The sequence below is a fragment of the Oncorhynchus mykiss genome, chromosome 5, assembly GCF_057628025.1.
Source record: "Oncorhynchus mykiss isolate SJ-2025 chromosome 5, ASM5762802v1, whole genome shotgun sequence".
Classification (NCBI taxonomy): domain Eukaryota; kingdom Metazoa; phylum Chordata; class Actinopteri; order Salmoniformes; family Salmonidae; genus Oncorhynchus; species Oncorhynchus mykiss.
Window position 1 is genome coordinate 2,736,046 of NC_143026.1, and position 18,606 is coordinate 2,754,651.

The window sequence follows — 18,606 nt, forward strand, 5'->3', positions numbered from 1 at the left end:
TGTAGGTTACAGGTTATACTGTAGGTTATAGGTTATACTGTAGGTTATAGGTTATACTGTAGGTTACAGGTTACAGGTTATACTGTAGGTTATAGGTTATACTGTAGGTTACAGGTTATACTGTAGGTTACAGGTTATACTGTAGGTTATAGGTTATACTGTAGGTTATAGGTTATACTGTAGGTTATAGGTTATATTGTAAGTTACAGGTTATACTATAGGTTACAGGTTACAGGTTATATTGAATGTTACAGGTTATACTGTAGGTTATAGGTTATAATGTAGGTTACAGGTTACAGGTTATACTGTAGGTTATAGGTTATACTGTAGGTTATAGGTTATACTGTAGGTTATAGGTTATACTGTAGGTTGCAGGTTACAGGTTATACTGTAGGTTACAGGTTATACTGTAGGTTACAGGTTATACTGTAGGTTACAGGTTACAGGTTATACTGTAGGTTACAGGTTATACTGTAGGTTACAGGTTATACTGTAGGTTATAGGTTATACTGTAGGTTACAGGTTACAGGTTATACTGTAGGTTACAGGTTATACTGTAGGTTACAGGTTATACTGTAGGTTATAGGTTATACTGTAGGTTACAGGTTATACTGTAGGTTACAGGTTACAGGTTATACTGTAGGTTATAGGTTATACTGTAGGTTACAGGTTACAGGTTATACTGTAGGTTACAGGTTATACTGTAGGTTACAGGTTATACTGTAGGTTACAGGTTATACTGTAGGTTACAGGTTATACTGTAGGTTACAGGTTATATTGTAGGTTACAGGTTATACTGTAGGTTACAGGATATACTGTAGGTTGCAGGTTACAGGTTATACTGTAGGTTACAGGTTATACTGTAGGTTATAGGTTATACTGTAGGTTACAGGTTATAGGTTATACTGTAGGTTATAGGTTACACTGTAGGTTACAGGTTACAGGTTACAGGTTATACTGTAGGTTATAGGTTATACTGTAGGTTATGCTGTAGGTTATAGGTTACAGGTTATACTGTAGGTTACAGGTTATACGGTAGGTTATAGGTTATATTGTAAGTTACAGGTTATACTATAGGTTACAGGTTACAGGTTATACTGAATGTTACAGGTTATACTGTAGGTTATAGGTTATAATGTAGGTTACAGGTTACAGGTGATACTGTAGGTTATAGGTTATACTGTAGGTTATAGGTTATACTGTAGGTTATAGGTTATACTGTAGGTTATAGGTTATACTGTAGGTTACATGTTATACTGTAGGTTATAGGTTACAGGTTATACTGGAGGTTATAGGTTATACTGTAGATTATAGGTTACACTGTAGGTTACAGGTTATACTGTAGGTTATAGGTTATACTGTAGGTTACAGGTTACAGGTTATACTGTAGGTTACAGGTTATACTGTAGGTTACAGATTATACTGTAGGTTACAGGTTACAGGTTATACTGTAGTTTACAGGTTATACTGTAGGTTATAGGTTATACTGTAGGTTACAGATTATACTGTAGGTTACAGGTTTTACTGTAGGTTACAGGTTATACTGTAGGTTACAGGTTATACTGTAGGTTATAGGTTATACTGTAGGTTACAGGTTATACTGTAGTTTATAGGTTATACTGTAGGTTACAGGTTATAGGTTATACTGTAGGTTATAGGTTATACTGTAGGTTACAGGTTACACTGTAGGTTATAGGTTATACTGTAGGTTACAGGTTATACTGTAGGTTACAGTTTATACTGTAGGTTATAGGTTATATTATAGGTTGCAGGTTATACTGTAGGTTATAGGTTATACTGTTGGTTACAGGTTATACTGTAGGTTATAGGTTATACTGTAGGTTACAGGTTATACTGTAGGTTACAGGTTATACTGTAGGTTATAGGTTATACTGTAGGTTATACTGAAGGTTATAGGTTATACTGTAGGTTACAGGTTACAGGTTATACTGTAGGTTACAGGATATACTGTAGGTTGCAGGTTACAGGTTATACTGTAGGTTACAGGTTATACTGTAGGTTATAGGTTATACTGTAGGTTACAGGTTATAGGTTATACTGTAGGTTATAGGTTACACTGTAGGTTACAGGTTACAGGTTACAGGTTATACTGTAGGTTATAGGTTATACTGTAGGTTATGCTGTAGGTTATAGGTTACAGGTTATACTGTAGGTTACAGGTTATACTGTAGGTTATAGGTTATATTGTAAGTTACAGGTTATACTATAGGTTACAGGTTACAGGTTATATTGAATGTTACAGGTTATACTGTAGGTTATAGGTTATAATGTAGGTTACAGGTTACAGGTTACAGGTTATACTGTAGGTTATAGGTTATACTGTAGGTTATACTGTAGGTTATAGGTTATACTGTAGGTTGCAGGTTACAGGTTATACTGTAGGTTACAGGTTATACTGTAGGTTACAGGTTATACTGTAGGTTACAGGTTACAGGTTATACTGTAGGTTACAGGTTATACTGTAGGTTATAGGTTATACTGTAGGTTACAGGTTATACTGTAGGTTATAGGTTATACTGTAGGTTATAGGTTATACTGTAGGTTACAGGTTACAGGTTATACTGTAGGTTATAGGTTATACTGTAGGTTACAGGTTATACTGTAGGTTACAGGTTATACTGTAGGTTATAGGTTATACTGTAGGTTATAGGTTATACTGTAGGTTATAGGTTATATTGTAAGTTACAGGTTATACTATAGGTTACAGGTTACAGGTTATATTGAATGTTACAGGTTATACTGTAGGTTATAGGTTATAATGTAGGTTACAGGTTACAGGTTACAGGTTATACTGTAGGTTATAGGTTATACTGTAGGTTATAGGTTATACTGTAGGTTATAGGTTATACTGTAGGTTGCAGGTTACAGGTTATACTGTAGGTTACAGGTTATACTGTAGGTTACAGGTTATACTGTAGGTTACAGGTTACAGGTTATACTGTAGGTTACAGGTTATACTGTAGGTTACAGGTTATACTGTAGGTTATAGGTTATACTGTAGGTTACAGGTTACAGGTTATACTGTAGGTTACAGGTTATACTGTAGGTTACAGGTTATACTGTAGGTTATAGGTTATACTGTAGGTTACAGGTTATACTGTAGGTTACAGGTTACAGGTTATACTGTAGGTTATAGGTTATACTGTAGGTTACAGGTTACAGGTTATACTGTAGGTTACAGGTTATACTGTAGGTTACAGGTTATACTGTAGGTTACAGGTTATACTGTAGGTTACAGGTTATACTGTAGGTTACAGGTTATATTGTAGGTTACAGGTTATACTGTAGGTTACAGGATATACTGTAGGTTGCAGGTTACAGGTTATACTGTAGGTTACAGGTTATACTGTAGGTTATAGGTTATACTGTAGGTTACAGGTTATAGGTTATACTGTAGGTTATAGGTTACACTGTAGGTTACAGGTTACAGGTTACAGGTTATACTGTAGGTTATAGGTTATACTGTAGGTTATGCTGTAGGTTATAGGTTACAGGTTATACTGTAGGTTACAGGTTATACGGTAGGTTATAGGTTATATTGTAAGTTACAGGTTATACTATAGGTTACAGGTTACAGGTTATACTGAATGTTACAGGTTATACTGTAGGTTATAGGTTATAATGTAGGTTACAGGTTACAGGTTATACTGTAGGTTATAGGTTATACTGTAGGTTATAGGTTATACTGTAGGTTATAGGTTATACTGTAGGTTACAGGTTATACTGTAGGTTATAGGTTACAGGTTATACTGGAGGTTATAGGTTATACTGTAGATTATAGGTTACACTGTAGGTTACAGGTTATACTGTAGGTTATAGGTTATACTGTAGGTTACAGGTTACAGGTTATACTGTAGGTTACAGGTTATACTGTAGGTTACAGATTATACTGTAGGTTACAGGTTACAGGTTATACTGTAGGTTACAGGTTATACTGTAGGTTATAGGTTATACTGTAGGTTACAGATTATACTGTAGGTTACAGGTTTTACTGTAGGTTACAGGTTATACTGTAGGTTACAGGTTATACTGTAGGTTATAGGTTATACTGTAGGTTACAGGTTATACTGTAGTTTATAGGTTATACTGTAGGTTACAGGTTATAGGTTATACTGTAGGTTATAGGTTATACTGTAGGTTACAGGTTACACTGTAGGTTATAGGTTATACTGTAGGTTACAGGTTATACTGTAGGTTACCGTTTATACTGTAGGTTATAGGTTATATTATAGGTTGCAGGTTATACTGTTGGTTACAGGTTATACTGTAGGTTACAGGTTATACTGTAGGTTATAGGTTATACTGTAGGTTACAGGTTATAGGTTATACTGTAGGTTATAGGTTATATTGTAGGTTATAGGTTATACTGTAGGTTATAGGTTATACTGTAGGTTACAGTTTATACTGTAGGTTACAGGTTACACTGTAGGTTACAGGTTATACTGTAGGTTACAGGTTATACTGTAGGTTATAGGTTATACTGTAGGTTACAGGTTATAGGTTATACTGTAGGTTATAGGTTATACTGTAGGTTATAGGTTATACTGTAGGTTACAGGTTATACTGTAGTTTACAGGTTATACTGTAGGTTATAGGTTATACTGTAGGTTACAGGTTATACTGTAGGTTACAGGTTATACTGTAGGTTATAGGTTATACTGTAGGTTATACTGAAGGTTATAGGTTATACTGTAGGTTACAGGTTACAGGTTATACTGTAGGTTACAGGATATACTGTAGGTTGCAGGTTACAGGTTATACTGTAGGTTACAGGTTATACTGTAGGTTACAGGTTATACTGTAGGTTACAGGTTATACTGTAGGTTATAGGTTATACTGTAGGTTACAGGTTATAGGTTATACTGTAGGTTATAGGTTATACTGTAGGTTATAGGTTATATTGTAGGTTATAGGTTATACTGTAGGTTACAGGATATACTGTAGGTTGCAGGTTATACTGTAGGTTACAGGTTATACTGTAGGTTACAGGTTATACTGTAGGTTACAGGATATACTGTAGGTTGCAGGTTACAGGTTATACTGTAGGTTACAGGTTATACTGTAGGTTATACTGTAGGTTACAGGTTATACTGTAGGTTACAGTTTATACTGTAGGTTACAGGATATACTGTAGGTTGCAGGTTACAGGTTATACTGTAGGTTACAGGTTATACTGTAGGTTACAGGTTATACTGTAGGTTACAGGTTATACTGTAGGTTACAGGATATACTGTAGGTTGCAGGTTACAGGTTATACTGTAGGTTACAGGTTATACTGTAGGTTATAGGTTATACTGTAGGTTACAGGTTATAGGTTATACTGTAGGTCATAGGTTACACTGTAGGTTACAGGTTACAGGTTACAGGTTATACTGTAGGTTATAGGTTATACTGTAGGTTATGCTGTAGGTTATAGGTTACAGGTTATACTGTAGGTTACAGGTTATACTGTAGGTTATAGGTTATACTGTAGGTTACAGGTTATATTGTAAGTTACAGGTTATACTATAGGTTACAGGTTACAGGTTATATTGAATGTTACAGGTTATACTGTAGGTTATGGGTTATAATGTAGGTTACAGGTTACAGGTTACAGGTTATACTGTAGGTTATAGGTTATACTGTAGGTTATAGGTTATACTGTAGGTTATAGGTTATACTTTAGGTTGCAGGTTACAGGTTATACTGTAGGTTACAGGTTATACTGTAGGTTACAGGTTATACTGTAGGTTACAGGTTACAGGTTATACTGTAGGTTACAGGTTATACTGTAGGTTACAGGTTATACTGTAGGTTATAGGTTATACTGTAGGTTACAGGTTATACTGTAGGTTATAGGTTATACTGTAGGTTATAGGTTATACTGTAGGTTACAGGTTACAGGTTATACTGTAGGTTATAGGTTATACTGTAGGTTACAGGTTATACTGTAGGTTACAGGTTATACTGTAGGTTATAGGTTATACTGTAGGTTATAGGTTATACTGTAGGTTATAGGTTATATTGTAAGTTACAGGTTATACTATAGGTTACAGGTTACAGGTTATATTGAATGTTACAGGTTATACTGTAGGTTATAGGTTATAATGTAGGTTACAGGTTACAGGTTACAGGTTATACTGTAGGTTATAGGTTATACTGTAGGTTATAGGTTATACTGTAGGTTATAGGTTATACTGTAGGTTGCAGGTTACAGGTTATACTGTAGGTTACAGGTTATACTGTAGGTTACAGGTTATACTGTAGGTTACAGGTTACAGGTTATACTGTAGGTTACAGGTTATACTGTAGGTTACAGGTTATACTGTAGGTTATAGGTTATACTGTAGGTTACAGGTTACAGGTTATACTGTAGGTTACAGGTTATACTGTAGGTTACAGGTTATACTGTAGGTTATAGGTTATACTGTAGGTTACAGGTTATACTGTAGGTTACAGGTTACAGGTTATACTGTAGGTTATAGGTTATACTGTAGGTTACAGGTTACAGGTTATACTGTAGGTTACAGGTTATACTGTAGGTTACAGGTTATACTGTAGGTTACAGGTTATACTGTAGGTTACAGGTTATACTGTAGGTTACAGGTTATATTGTAGGTTACAGGTTATATTGTAGGTTATAGGTTATATTGTAGGTTACAGGTTATATTGTAGGTTACAGGTTATACTGTAGGTTGCAGGTTACAGGTTATACTGTAGGTTACAGGTTATACTGTAGGTTATAGGTTATACTGTAGGTTACAGGTTATAGGTTATACTGTAGGTTATAGGTTACACTGTAGGTTACAGGTTACAGGTTACAGGTTATACTGTAGGTTATAGGTTATACTGTAGGTTATGCTGTAGGTTATAGGTTACAGGTTATACTGTAGGTTACAGGTTATACGGTAGGTTATAGGTTATATTGTAAGTTACAGGTTATACTATAGGTTACATGTTACAGGTTATACTGAATGTTACAGGTTATACTGTAGGTTATAGGTTATAATGTAGGTTACAGGTTACAGGTTATACTGTAGGTTATAGGTTATACTGTAGGTTATAGGTTATACTGTAGGTTATAGGTTATACTGTAGGTTATAGGTTATACTGTAGGTTACAGGTTATACTGTAGGTTATAGGTTACAGGTTATACTGTAGGTTATAGGTTATACTGTAGATTATAGGTTACACTGTAGGTTACAGGTTATACTGTAGGTTATAGGTTATACTGTAGGTTACAGGTTACAGGTTATACTGTAGGTTACAGGTTATACTGTAGGTTACAGATTATACTGTAGGTTACAGGTTACAGGTTATACTGTAGGTTACAGGTTATACTGTAGGTTATAGGTTATACTGTAGGTTACAGATTATACTGTAGGTTACAGGTTTTACTGTAGGTTACAGGTTATACTGTAGGTTACAGGTTATACTGTAGGTTATAGGTTATACTGTAGGTTACAGGTTATACTGTAGTTTATAGGTTATACTGTAGGTTATAGGTTATACTGTAGGTTACATGTTATACTGCAGGTTACATGTTATACTGTAGGTTATAGGTTATACTGTTGGTTATAGGTTATACTGTAGGTTACAGGTTATACTGTAGGTTATAGGTTACAGGTTATACTGTAGGTTACAGGTTATACTCTAGGTTACATGTTATACTGTAGGTTACAGGTTACACTGTAGGTTATAGGTTATACTGTTGGTTACAGGTTATACTGTAGGTTATAGGTTATACTGTAGGTTATAGGTTATACTGTAGGTTACAGGTTATACTGTAGGTTATAGGTTATACTGTTGGTTACAGGTTATACTGTAGGTTACATGTTATACTGTAGGTTACAGGTTACACTGTAGGTTACAGGTTATACTGTAGTTTATAGGTTATACTGTAGGTTATAGGTTATACTGTAGGTTACATGTTATACTGTAGTTTATAGGTTATACTGTAGGTTATAGGTTATACTGTAGGTTACAGGTTATACTGTAGGTTATAGGTTATACTGTAGGTTATAGGTTATACTGTAGGTTATAGGTTATATTGTAGGTTATAGGTTATACTGTAGGTTATAGGTTATATTGTAAGTTATAGGTTATACTGTAGGTTACAGGTTACAGGTTATACTGTAGGTTATAGGTTATACTGTAGGTTATAGGTTATACTGTTGGTTATAGGTTATACTGTAGGTTACAGGTTATACTGTAGGTTATAGGTTATACTGTAGGTTATAGGTTATACTGTAGGTTATAGGTTATATTGTAGGTTATAGGTTATACTGTTGGTTACAGGTTATACTGTAGGTTACAGGTTATACTGTAGGTTATAGGTTATACTGTAGGTTATAGGTTATACTGTAGGTTATAGGTTATATTGTAGGTTACAGGTTATAGGTTATACTGTAGGTTATAGGTTACACTGTAGGTTACAGGTTACAGGTTACAGGTTATACTGTAGGTTATAGGTTATACTGTAGGTTATGCTGTAGGTTATAGGTTACAGGTTATACTGTAGGTTACAGGTTATACGGTAGGTTATAGGTTATATTGTAAGTTACAGGTTATACTATAGGTTACATGTTACAGGTTATACTGAATGTTACAGGTTATACTGTAGGTTATAGGTTATAATGTAGGTTACAGGTTACAGGTTATACTGTAGGTTATAGGTTATACTGTAGGTTATAGGTTATACTGTAGGTTACAGGTTATACTGTAGGTTATAGGTTACAGGTTATACTGGAGGTTATAGGTTATACTGTAGATTATAGGTTACACTGTAGGTTACAGGTTATACTGTAGGTTATAGGTTATACTGTAGGTTACAGGTTACAGGTTATACTGTAGGTTACAGGTTATACTGTAGGTTACAGATTATACTGTAGGTTACAGGTTACAGGTTATACTGTAGGTTACAGGTTATACTGTAGGTTATAGGTTATACTGTAGGTTACAGATTATACTGTAGGTTACAGGTTTTACTGTAGGTTACAGGTTATACTGTAGGTTACAGGTTATACTGTAGGTTATAGGTTATACTGTAGGTTACAGGTTATACTGTAGTTTATAGGTTATACTGTAGGTTATAGGTTATACTGTAGGTTACATGTTATACTGCAGGTTACATGTTATACTGTAGGTTATAGGTTATACTGTTGGTTATAGGTTATACTGTAGGTTACAGGTTATACTGTAGGTTATAGGTTACAGGTTATACTGTAGGTTACAGGTTATACTCTAGGTTACATGTTATACTGTAGGTTACAGGTTACACTGTAGGTTATAGGTTATACTGTTGGTTACAGGTTATACTGTAGGTTATAGGTTATACTGTAGGTTATAGGTTATACTGTAGGTTACAGGTTATACTGTAGGTTATAGGTTATACTGTTGGTTACAGGTTATACTGTAGGTTACATGTTATACTGTAGGTTACAGGTTACACTGTAGGTTACAGGTTATACTGTAGTTTATAGGTTATACTGTAGGTTATAGGTTATACTGTAGGTTACATGTTATACTGTAGTTTATAGGTTATACTGTAGGTTATAGGTTATACTGTAGGTTACAGGTTATACTGTAGGTTATAGGTTATACTGTAGGTTATAGGTTATACTGTAGGTTATAGGTTATATTGTAGGTTATAGGTTATACTGTAGGTTATAGGTTATATTGTAAGTTATAGGTTATACTGTAGGTTACAGGTTACAGGTTATACTGTAGGTTATAGGTTATACTGTAGGTTATAGGTTATACTGTTGGTTATAGGTTATACTGTAGGTTACAGGTTATACTGTAGGTTATAGGTTATACTGTAGGTTATAGGTTATACTGTAGGTTATAGGTTATATTGTAGGTTATAGGTTATACTGTTGGTTACAGGTTATACTGTAGGTTACAGGTTATACTGTAGGTTATAGGTTATACTGTAGGTTATAGGTTATACTGTAGGTTATAGGTTATATTGTAGGTTATAGGTTATACTGTAGGTTATAGGTTATACTGTAGGTTATAGGTTATATTGTAGGTTATAGGTTATACTGTAGGTTACAGGTTATACTGTAGGTTACATGTTATACTGTAGGTTACAGGTTACACTGTAGGTTACAGGTTATACTGTAGGTTATAGGTTACACTGTAGGTTACAGGTTATACTGTAGGTTATAGGTTATACTGTTGGTTATAGGTTATACTGTAGGTTACAGGTTATACTGTAGGTTATAGGTTATACTGTTGGTTATAGGTTATACTGTAGGTTACAGGTTACACTGTAGGTTACAGGTTATACTGTAGGTTATAGGTTATACTGTAGGTTACAGGTTATACTGTAGGTTATAGGTTATACTGTAGGTTACAGGTTACACTGTAGGTTACAGGTTATACTGTAGGTTATAGGTTATACTGTTGGTTATAGGTTATACTGTAGGTTACAGGTTATACTGTAGGTTACAGGTTACACTGTAGGTTATAGGTTATACTGTAGGTTACAGGTTATACTCTAGGTTACATGTTATACTGTAGGTTACAGGTTACACTGTAGGTTATAGGTTATACTGCAGGTTATACTGTAGGTTATAGGTTATACTGTAGGTTACAGGTTATACTGTAGGTTATAGGTTATACTGTAGGTTATAGGTTATACTGTAGGTTACAGGTTATACTGTAGGTTACATGTTATACTGTAGGTTACAGGTTACACTGTAGGTTATAGGTTATACTGTAGGTTACAGGTTATACTGTAGGTTACAGGTTACACTGTAGGTTATAGGTTATACTGCAGGTTATACTGTAGGTTATAGGTTATACTGTAGGTTACAGGTTATACTGTAGGTTATAGGTTATACTGTAGGTTATAGGTTACAGGTTATACTGTAGGTTACAGGTTATACTGTAGGTTACATGTTATACTGTAGGTTACAGGTTATACTGTAGGTTACATGTTATACTGTAGGTTACAGGTTACACTGTAGGTTATAGGTTATACTGTAGGTTACAGGTTATACTGTAGGTTACAGGTTATACTGTAGGTTACATGTTATACTGTAGGTTACAGGTTGTAGGTTATACTGTAGGTTATAGGTTATACTGTAGGTTATAGGTTATACTGTAGGTTACAGGTTGTAGGTTATACTGTAGGTTATAGGTTATACTGTAGGTTATAGGTTATACTGTAGGTTATAGGTTATACTGTAGGTTATAGGTTATACTGTAGGTTACAGGTTGTAGGTTATACTGTAGGTTATAGGTTATACTGTAGGTTATAGGTTATACTGTAGGATATAGGTTATACTGTAGGTTACAGGTTATACTGTAGGTTATAGGTTACACTGTATGTTATAGGTTGTACTGTAGGTTACAGGTTACAGGTTATACTGTATGTTATAGGTTGTACTGTAGGTTACAGGTTACAGGTTATACTGTATGTTATAGGTTGTACTGTAGGTTACAGGTTGCCATTTGGGAACTGATTGTGTGATATGACAATTCCAGCAGCAGGCGTGTCCAGTCCACAACTGTCTGCTGATTCTTGCCAGCTCTAATCTACTGTACAGTATAATGTTACAACCTCTCTTTCTCTTTCTCTTTCTCTCTCTCTCTCTTTCTCTCTCTCTCTCTCTGTCTTTCTTTCTCTCTTTCTCTCTTTCTCTCTTTCTCTCTCTTTCTCTTTCTCTCTCTCTCTCTTTCTCTCTCTCTCTGTCTTTCTTTCTCTCTTTCTCTCTTTCTCTCTTTCTCTCTTTCTCTGTCTTTCTTTCTCTCTTTCTTATTTAGTTATTGTATATCATATGATTATTGTTTGCTTAGGGTGTTAAACCCAACATCCCCCTCTCTTCTCCACTCTCCCTCTCTTCCTCCTCTCCTCCTCTCTTCCCCCTCTCTTCCTCCTCTCCTCCCCCTCCTCCTCTCTTCCCCCTCTCTTCCTCCTCTCCTCCTCTCTTCTCACCTTCTCCACTCTCCCTCTCTTCTCCCTCTCTTCCTCCTCTCCTCCTCTCTTCTCACCTCCTTCTCCACTTTCCTCCCTCACTTCCCCTCTCTCCTCCTCTCCCTCCACTCTCCTCCCTCTCTTCCTCCACTCTCCTCCCTCTCTTCCTCCACTCTCCTCCCCCTCTTCCCCTCTCTACTCCTTTCCCCAACAGAGAGCTCAGGCAGCGTTGCAGGCGGTCAATGCAGTGCATTCTGGGAACATGGCGATGGGCGGTTCAGCATCGGGCAGTGATGGAGCCTTGATGCCGGGACAGAGCCCCGTGCTGCGCATCATTGTAGAAAACCTCTTCTACCCTGTATCACTGGAGGTCCTACACCAGGTAACCCTGACCCCTGACCTCTAACCACTTCTGCCCTGTATCACTGAAGTTGCTACACCAGGTAACCCTGACATCTGACCTCTAACCTCTTTTACCCTGTATCACTGGAGGTCCTACACCAGGTAACCCTGACCCCTGACCTCTAACCTCTTCTACCCTGTATCACTGAAGGTCCTATACCAGGTAACCCTGACCCCTGACCTCTTCTACCCTGTATCACTGTAGGTCCTACACCAGGTAACCCTGACATCTGACCTCTAACCTCTTTTACCCTGTATCACTGGAGGTGCTGCACCATTGCACTATGGCTCTATCTCAATAGTCCCTCCCCTTTGACCTTCTCCGAATGCTCTTTGAGAAGATGCGGAGAGAGGAATCAAGGAAAGATGAATTGAGAGGAGCCCAGATCATAACACAGAATACTGAATGAGAGTATGGTGCTAAGTAGCCTAAGAGAAATGTTTATATGAACTTGGTTTTTGTTTTGCCTCCGTAGATCTTCTCTAAGTTCGGGACGGTCCTGAAGATCATCACTTTCACCAAGAACAACCAGTTCCAGGCCCTGCTACAATATGCTGACCCGATGAATGCCCACCACGCCAAAGTGGTAGGTACTGACTCTATAAATGCCCACCACACCAGTGGTACGTACTGACTCTATAAATGCCCACCACGCCAAAGTGGTACATACTGACTCTTTAAATGCCCACCACGCCAGTGGTACGTACTGACTCTATAAATGCCCACCACACCAGTGGTACGTACTGACTCTATAAATGCCCACCACACCAGTGGTACGTACTGACTCTATAAATGCCCACCTCGCCAAAGTGGTACATACTGACTCTATAAATGTCCACCACACCAGTGGTACGTACTGACTCTATAAATGCCCACCACACCAGTGGTACGTACTGACTCTATAAATGCCCACCACACCAGTGGTACGTACTGACTCTATAAATGCCCACCTCGCCAAAGTGGTACATACTGACTCTATAAATGTCCACCACACCAGTGGTACGTACTGACTCTATAAATGCCCACCACACCAGTGGTACGTACTGACTCTATAAATGCCCACCACGCCAAAGTGGTACATACTGACTCTATAAATGCCCACCACACCAGTGGTACGTACTGACTCTATAAATGCCCACCACGCCAGTGGTATGTACTGACTCTATAAATGCCCACCACACCAGTGGAACGTACTGACTCTATAAATGTCCACCACGCCAGTGGTATGTACTGACTCTATAAATGCCCACCACGCCAAAGTGGTACATACTGACTCTATAAATGCCCACCACACCAGTGGTACGTACTGACTCTATAAATTCCCACCACGCCAGTGGTACGTACTGACTCTATAAATGCCCACCACCCCAGTGGTATGTACCACATGGGGTGGAAATGGCTAGGCTAGGTCTTTGGCTAGGTCCTTGGCTAGGTATTTGGCTAGGTCTTTGGCTAGGTCTCTGGCTAGGTCTCTGGGTAGGCCTTTGGCTAGGTCTTTGGCTAGGTCTTGGGTAGGCCTCTGGCTAGGTTTTTGGCTATGTCTTTGGCTAGGTCTTGGGTAGGCCTATGGCTAGGTCTTTGGCTAGGTCTAGGTCTTTGGCTAGGTCTTTGGCTAGGTCTTTGGTAGGCCTCTGGCTAGGTCTTTGGCTAGGTCTTTGGCTAGGTCTTTGGTAGGCCTCTGGCTAGGTCTTTGGCTAGGTCTTTGGCTAGGTCTTTGGTAGGCCTCTGGCTAGGTCTTTGGCTAGGTCTTTGGCTAGGTCTCTGGCTAGGTCTCTGGCTAGGTCTTTGGCTAGGTATTTGGATGTCAGACAACCTGATGTAACTGTGAGGAATAGCAGCACAGCTCTAAAACATCACGCAGCAGTCAGAAGAGGCAGGAGAGAGCATAACAAAGATCTCATCCTGAAGCCGGATCTAGAGTCTGTCTATTTCTGTCCTGATGTGTTTGGATAAAAGCCTTAATAATGTCAGATATGTCCTGATGTGTTTGGATAAAAGCATTAAAATAATATCAGATATATTCCCTCTCAGCTCAGTTTAGCCCAGATAAGTCTTGGTCTCCATTACAACCCTTGGTTCTATCTAGCCTTTTGGTCTTTTTCCCAATACATCCCAATACAACCCCAACCATGCTGTATCAAATTTGATTGGTCACATACACATATTTAGCAGATGTTATTGTGGGTGTAGCAAAACATTACCCAAACACGCTTCAGTCTAGCTTGAACATGAAGGGAATCAGGTGCTCGACTGAGGGACTTGATAAAAAAACATTTGAAAAAACATACCTTACTCCAGGACACTTTAACAGGTCACTATCCCAAAATAAAGAAAAATGAGCTCTCGGTTTCTTCATAGATGTGTGTTTGGACGAGAGATGTGTTTTACTGCCTGGCCTCCTCCATCTCCATGCAACACCTGGCTGTAGCTAGAGCCCACAAATCTCAAATCACACACACCAGCCACCAGTGTTGTAGTCGAGTCACTAAAACCCAAGGCCAATTCGAGACACGAGTCCCCATGGCTGAAGTCTGACTCGAGTCCAAGTCCGAGTCCCCAATGGTCGGGTCACGAGTCGAGTCCATCAATTTATAATAGGTCTTATTATGCAATTGTTTATAGTCGCCACCAGGTGGCAGTATATCACCACTCCCTCATGAAAAGACCCAACTAATTTACTATTCATCACTAACCTCACAGGTTCTACTCAATGCCCGTGTTTCACTACTTATTTACTACATAAATTAATGGTAATTCAGGCTCTCAGCTAATTTTTTGTAAACGCCCACTGACATTGTTTTATTGTAGAGTGAAAACTAAGGGAGAAGAATACATGCTTGTGATTAGGAAACTCATTAGGACCATACTAACTTCAGCCCACAACGTCCATGGGGAGAGCACGCTTTACCACTAAGGGACAGTTTAGTTGGGTCAACAACGTAAGACAGTCTGGTGTTCCACTTGTTTGTTTCAGTAGCATGAATCGTTCCTGTTCAGACCAAGGTGAAGAACGGAATAATTGAAGGAATGAATCACTTATCACCTGTGGACGGTGGGGCTTCCAGCAAGACACAGATTAAATTTGCTTTGTATCTGCATCAAATGGTCATGGTACTTCCAAGAGTACTGGGAACAAAAAAAAACCCAGGTCAAATTATGACGTTGTTGATCTTCAGGTCTGAAAGTCGGAGCTCTAGAAAGATGCTAGAGTTTCCAACTTAGAATTCCAAGTTGGATGACTGTTCAAAATGATTTTTCCCAGTCAGATCGTGTTTTTTTAGTTTCTAGTTGTCTTGAACACACTGAAGTCGTAAGTGAAACATTTCCGAGTTCCCAGTTGTTTTGAACACGGCATTAGTCTCAGCCGAGGGAGGGAGCCTCTCATGGTCTCTGCTTTCTCCTTGCTTTCCTCCGGTGAGACTGGCCAGAGAGACACCGTCTTCCACCTGATGGCAAAGCTCCAGCCGCACTGCATCTGCCTCAAATTCATAGCCACGTGTTTGGTGATCGACTAGCAATGCCTTGAAGATCGACCAGGTTGGCGACCACTGTCCTACAGGTTCTTACCTTTTGAGCTATTTCCCTTTTTTGCTTCTGATGAACAACAGAGGTTACATGCCCTGTGTCCAGTGCAAGTTTTTTTGAGGGAGTGGTTGGGGGACGAGGGGGTGAGAGTGAGATGGAGAGGTAGAGCAGTCTCCCTGGATGGACTGCTCTACAGAGGAGCTTGTTGTTCTATATTCTCTGAGTGGTACAGTAACTGCTCTACAGAGGAGCTTGTTGTTCTATATCCTCTGAGTGGTACAGTAACTGCTGCTCTACAGAGGAGCTTGTTGTTCTATATCCTCTGAGTGGTACAGTAACTGCTCTACAGAGGAGCTTGTTGTTCTATATTCTCTGAGTGGTACAGTAACTGCTCTACAGAGGAGCTTGTTGTTCTATATTCTCTGAGTGGTACAGTAACTGCTCTACGGAGGAGCTTGTTGTTCTATATCCTCTGAGTGGTACAGTAACTGCTCTACAGAGGAGCTTGTTGTTCTATATTCTCTGAGTGGTACAGTATACACTATAAAGGGGCAATTCTTTCTTCACTAGGACCATGTCTTTCTCTATGGAGGTCTGAGAGATATTAAAACGTAACTGGGAGCCAGTTACCATGAAATAGTTTACACAATTCTGAATACTTTGGTATACAATTGGCCCAATGAAAGTCTGTCCTTTTCAATTGGTTGATCTAACACCCATTCTGTTTGTCTGTCTCTCTCCAGACTTTGGATGGCCAGAACATCTATAACGCGTGCTGCACTCTGCGTGTGGAGTTCTCCAAGCTGACCAGCCTGAATGTGAAGTACAACAACGACAAGAGCCGAGACTTCACCCGCCTGGACCTTCCCTCCGGAGACGGACAGCCCACCATGGACCCTGGTATGACCGCCGCCTTCGGTGAGATCAAACACAGTTATTACTAAGACCAAGAACAGTTAGAATTTCCCATAAGCTAATGTCACTCTTAGCCCCCCATGCTAAACAGTCTCATCCACTTCCTTTCTGTCCCCTTCACCCTTCTTCTCTGTCCAATCCATGTCCTGTCTCCTCCCTCTGTCTCATTCACAACTCGTCCAATTAGCTACTGTTCTCACTCTATATAAAGCTCCTTGTGGAACTGTGACGTCAGCGAATGAGTCCTGGTGAAGGGTATAGATTGTTCGACAATACCCTGTCATCCATCTCCTGCACGGTTTAATGGTTATTCTGTTTACGGTTGAAAACTCTACCTCTTATCAGTGTTGTTGTGTTGGCTGATTTGGGTAAATCATTTCCCTTAGAATGATGTGATTTCTCCTATTACTGCCATTTAAAATGGTTAATTCCTAGCCAGGGACGTTGTGGATGTCTGTTGTTGGTTGGCTGGTTCCCTGGCTGCTGATGATGGTGATGATGATGATGATGGTGATGGTGTTCCTGTGTGTCTATGTGATGTTAATGCTATCAGCTTGGAGCACACTGCTGCACACATACATCAAATAGAAATCTTGCCTTTTTATCATTCGATACAAAGGCCACGTTGTCCTACTGCCCACAGAACTGAGCCGCTGCTCAGGGTGTGTGTGTGTGTGTGTGTGTGTGTGTGTTTTCTCAGTATCTCCAGCAACCCTCTGTTCAGACAGCTCTTCTGATTTATAAAGCAGCCTGGAACAACAAGATGCACCACCACCCACCCCTTTCCTAATCACACACACACACACACACACACACACACACACACACACACACACACACACACACACACACACACACACACACACACACACACACAACCCAAGGTGGGTGGTTGCTGGTGAATTCACCATTATTAAACCATGATGTCCCATTATTAAACCGTGATGTCCCATTATTAAACTTGATGTCCCATTATTAAACCATGATGTCCCATTATTAAACCATGATGTCCCATTATTAAACCATGATGTCCCATTATTAAACTTGATGTCCCATTATTAAACCGTGATGTCAGATTATTAAACCATGATGTCCCATTATTAAACCGTGATGTCCCATTATTAAACCGTGATGTCCCATTATTAAACCATGATGTCCCATTATTAAACCATGATGTCCCATTATTAAACCATGATGTCCCATTATTAAACCATGATGTCCCATTATTAAACCATGATGTCAGATTATTAAACCATGATGTCAGATTATTAAACCATGATGTCCCATTATTAAACCATGATGCCCCATTATTAAACTGTGATGTCAGATTATTAAACCATGATGCCCCATTATTAAACTGTGATGTCAGATTATTAAACCGTGATGTCAGATTATTAAACCGTGATGTCCCATTATTATACCATGATGTCCCATTATTAAACCATGATGTCCCATTATTAAACCATGATGTCCCATTATTAAACAATGATGTCCCATTATTAAACAATAATGTCCCATTATTAAACCATGATGTCCCATTATTAATCAATAATGTCCCATTATTAAACCATAATGTCCCATTATTAAACCATGATGTCCCATTATTAAACCATGATGCCCCATTATTAAACCATGATGTCCCATTATTAATCAATAATGTCCCATTATTAAACCATGATGTCCCATTATTAAACCGTGATGTCCCATTATTAAACCGTGATGTCCCATTATTAAACCATGATGTCCCATTATTAAACCATGATGTCCCATTATTAAACCGTGATGTCAGATTATTAAACCGTGATGTCCCATTATTAAACCGTGATGTCCCATTATT

General features: G+C 38.5%; 1 protein-coding gene across 14 annotated transcripts in view; it reads left to right on the forward strand.

The window, feature by feature from the left end:
• LOC110524924 (polypyrimidine tract-binding protein 3) overlaps positions 1-18,606 on the forward strand; it is a 102,768-nt gene that overhangs the window by 67,836 nt on the left and 16,326 nt on the right. For 10 of the 14 annotated variants that reach the window (XM_036976560.2, XM_036976559.2, XM_090233584.1 and 7 more), the window contains 3 exons: positions 12,141-12,308; positions 12,805-12,915; positions 16,598-16,772. In XM_036976560.2, coding sequence (XP_036832455.2) covers positions 12,141-12,308; positions 12,805-12,915; positions 16,598-16,772 — 454 coding nt within the window. The remainder of the gene's footprint in view (positions 1-12,140; positions 12,309-12,804; positions 12,916-16,597; positions 16,773-18,606) is intronic. The other 4 variants (XM_090233578.1, XM_090233585.1, XM_090233579.1 and 1 more) reach the window with 1 other exon arrangement.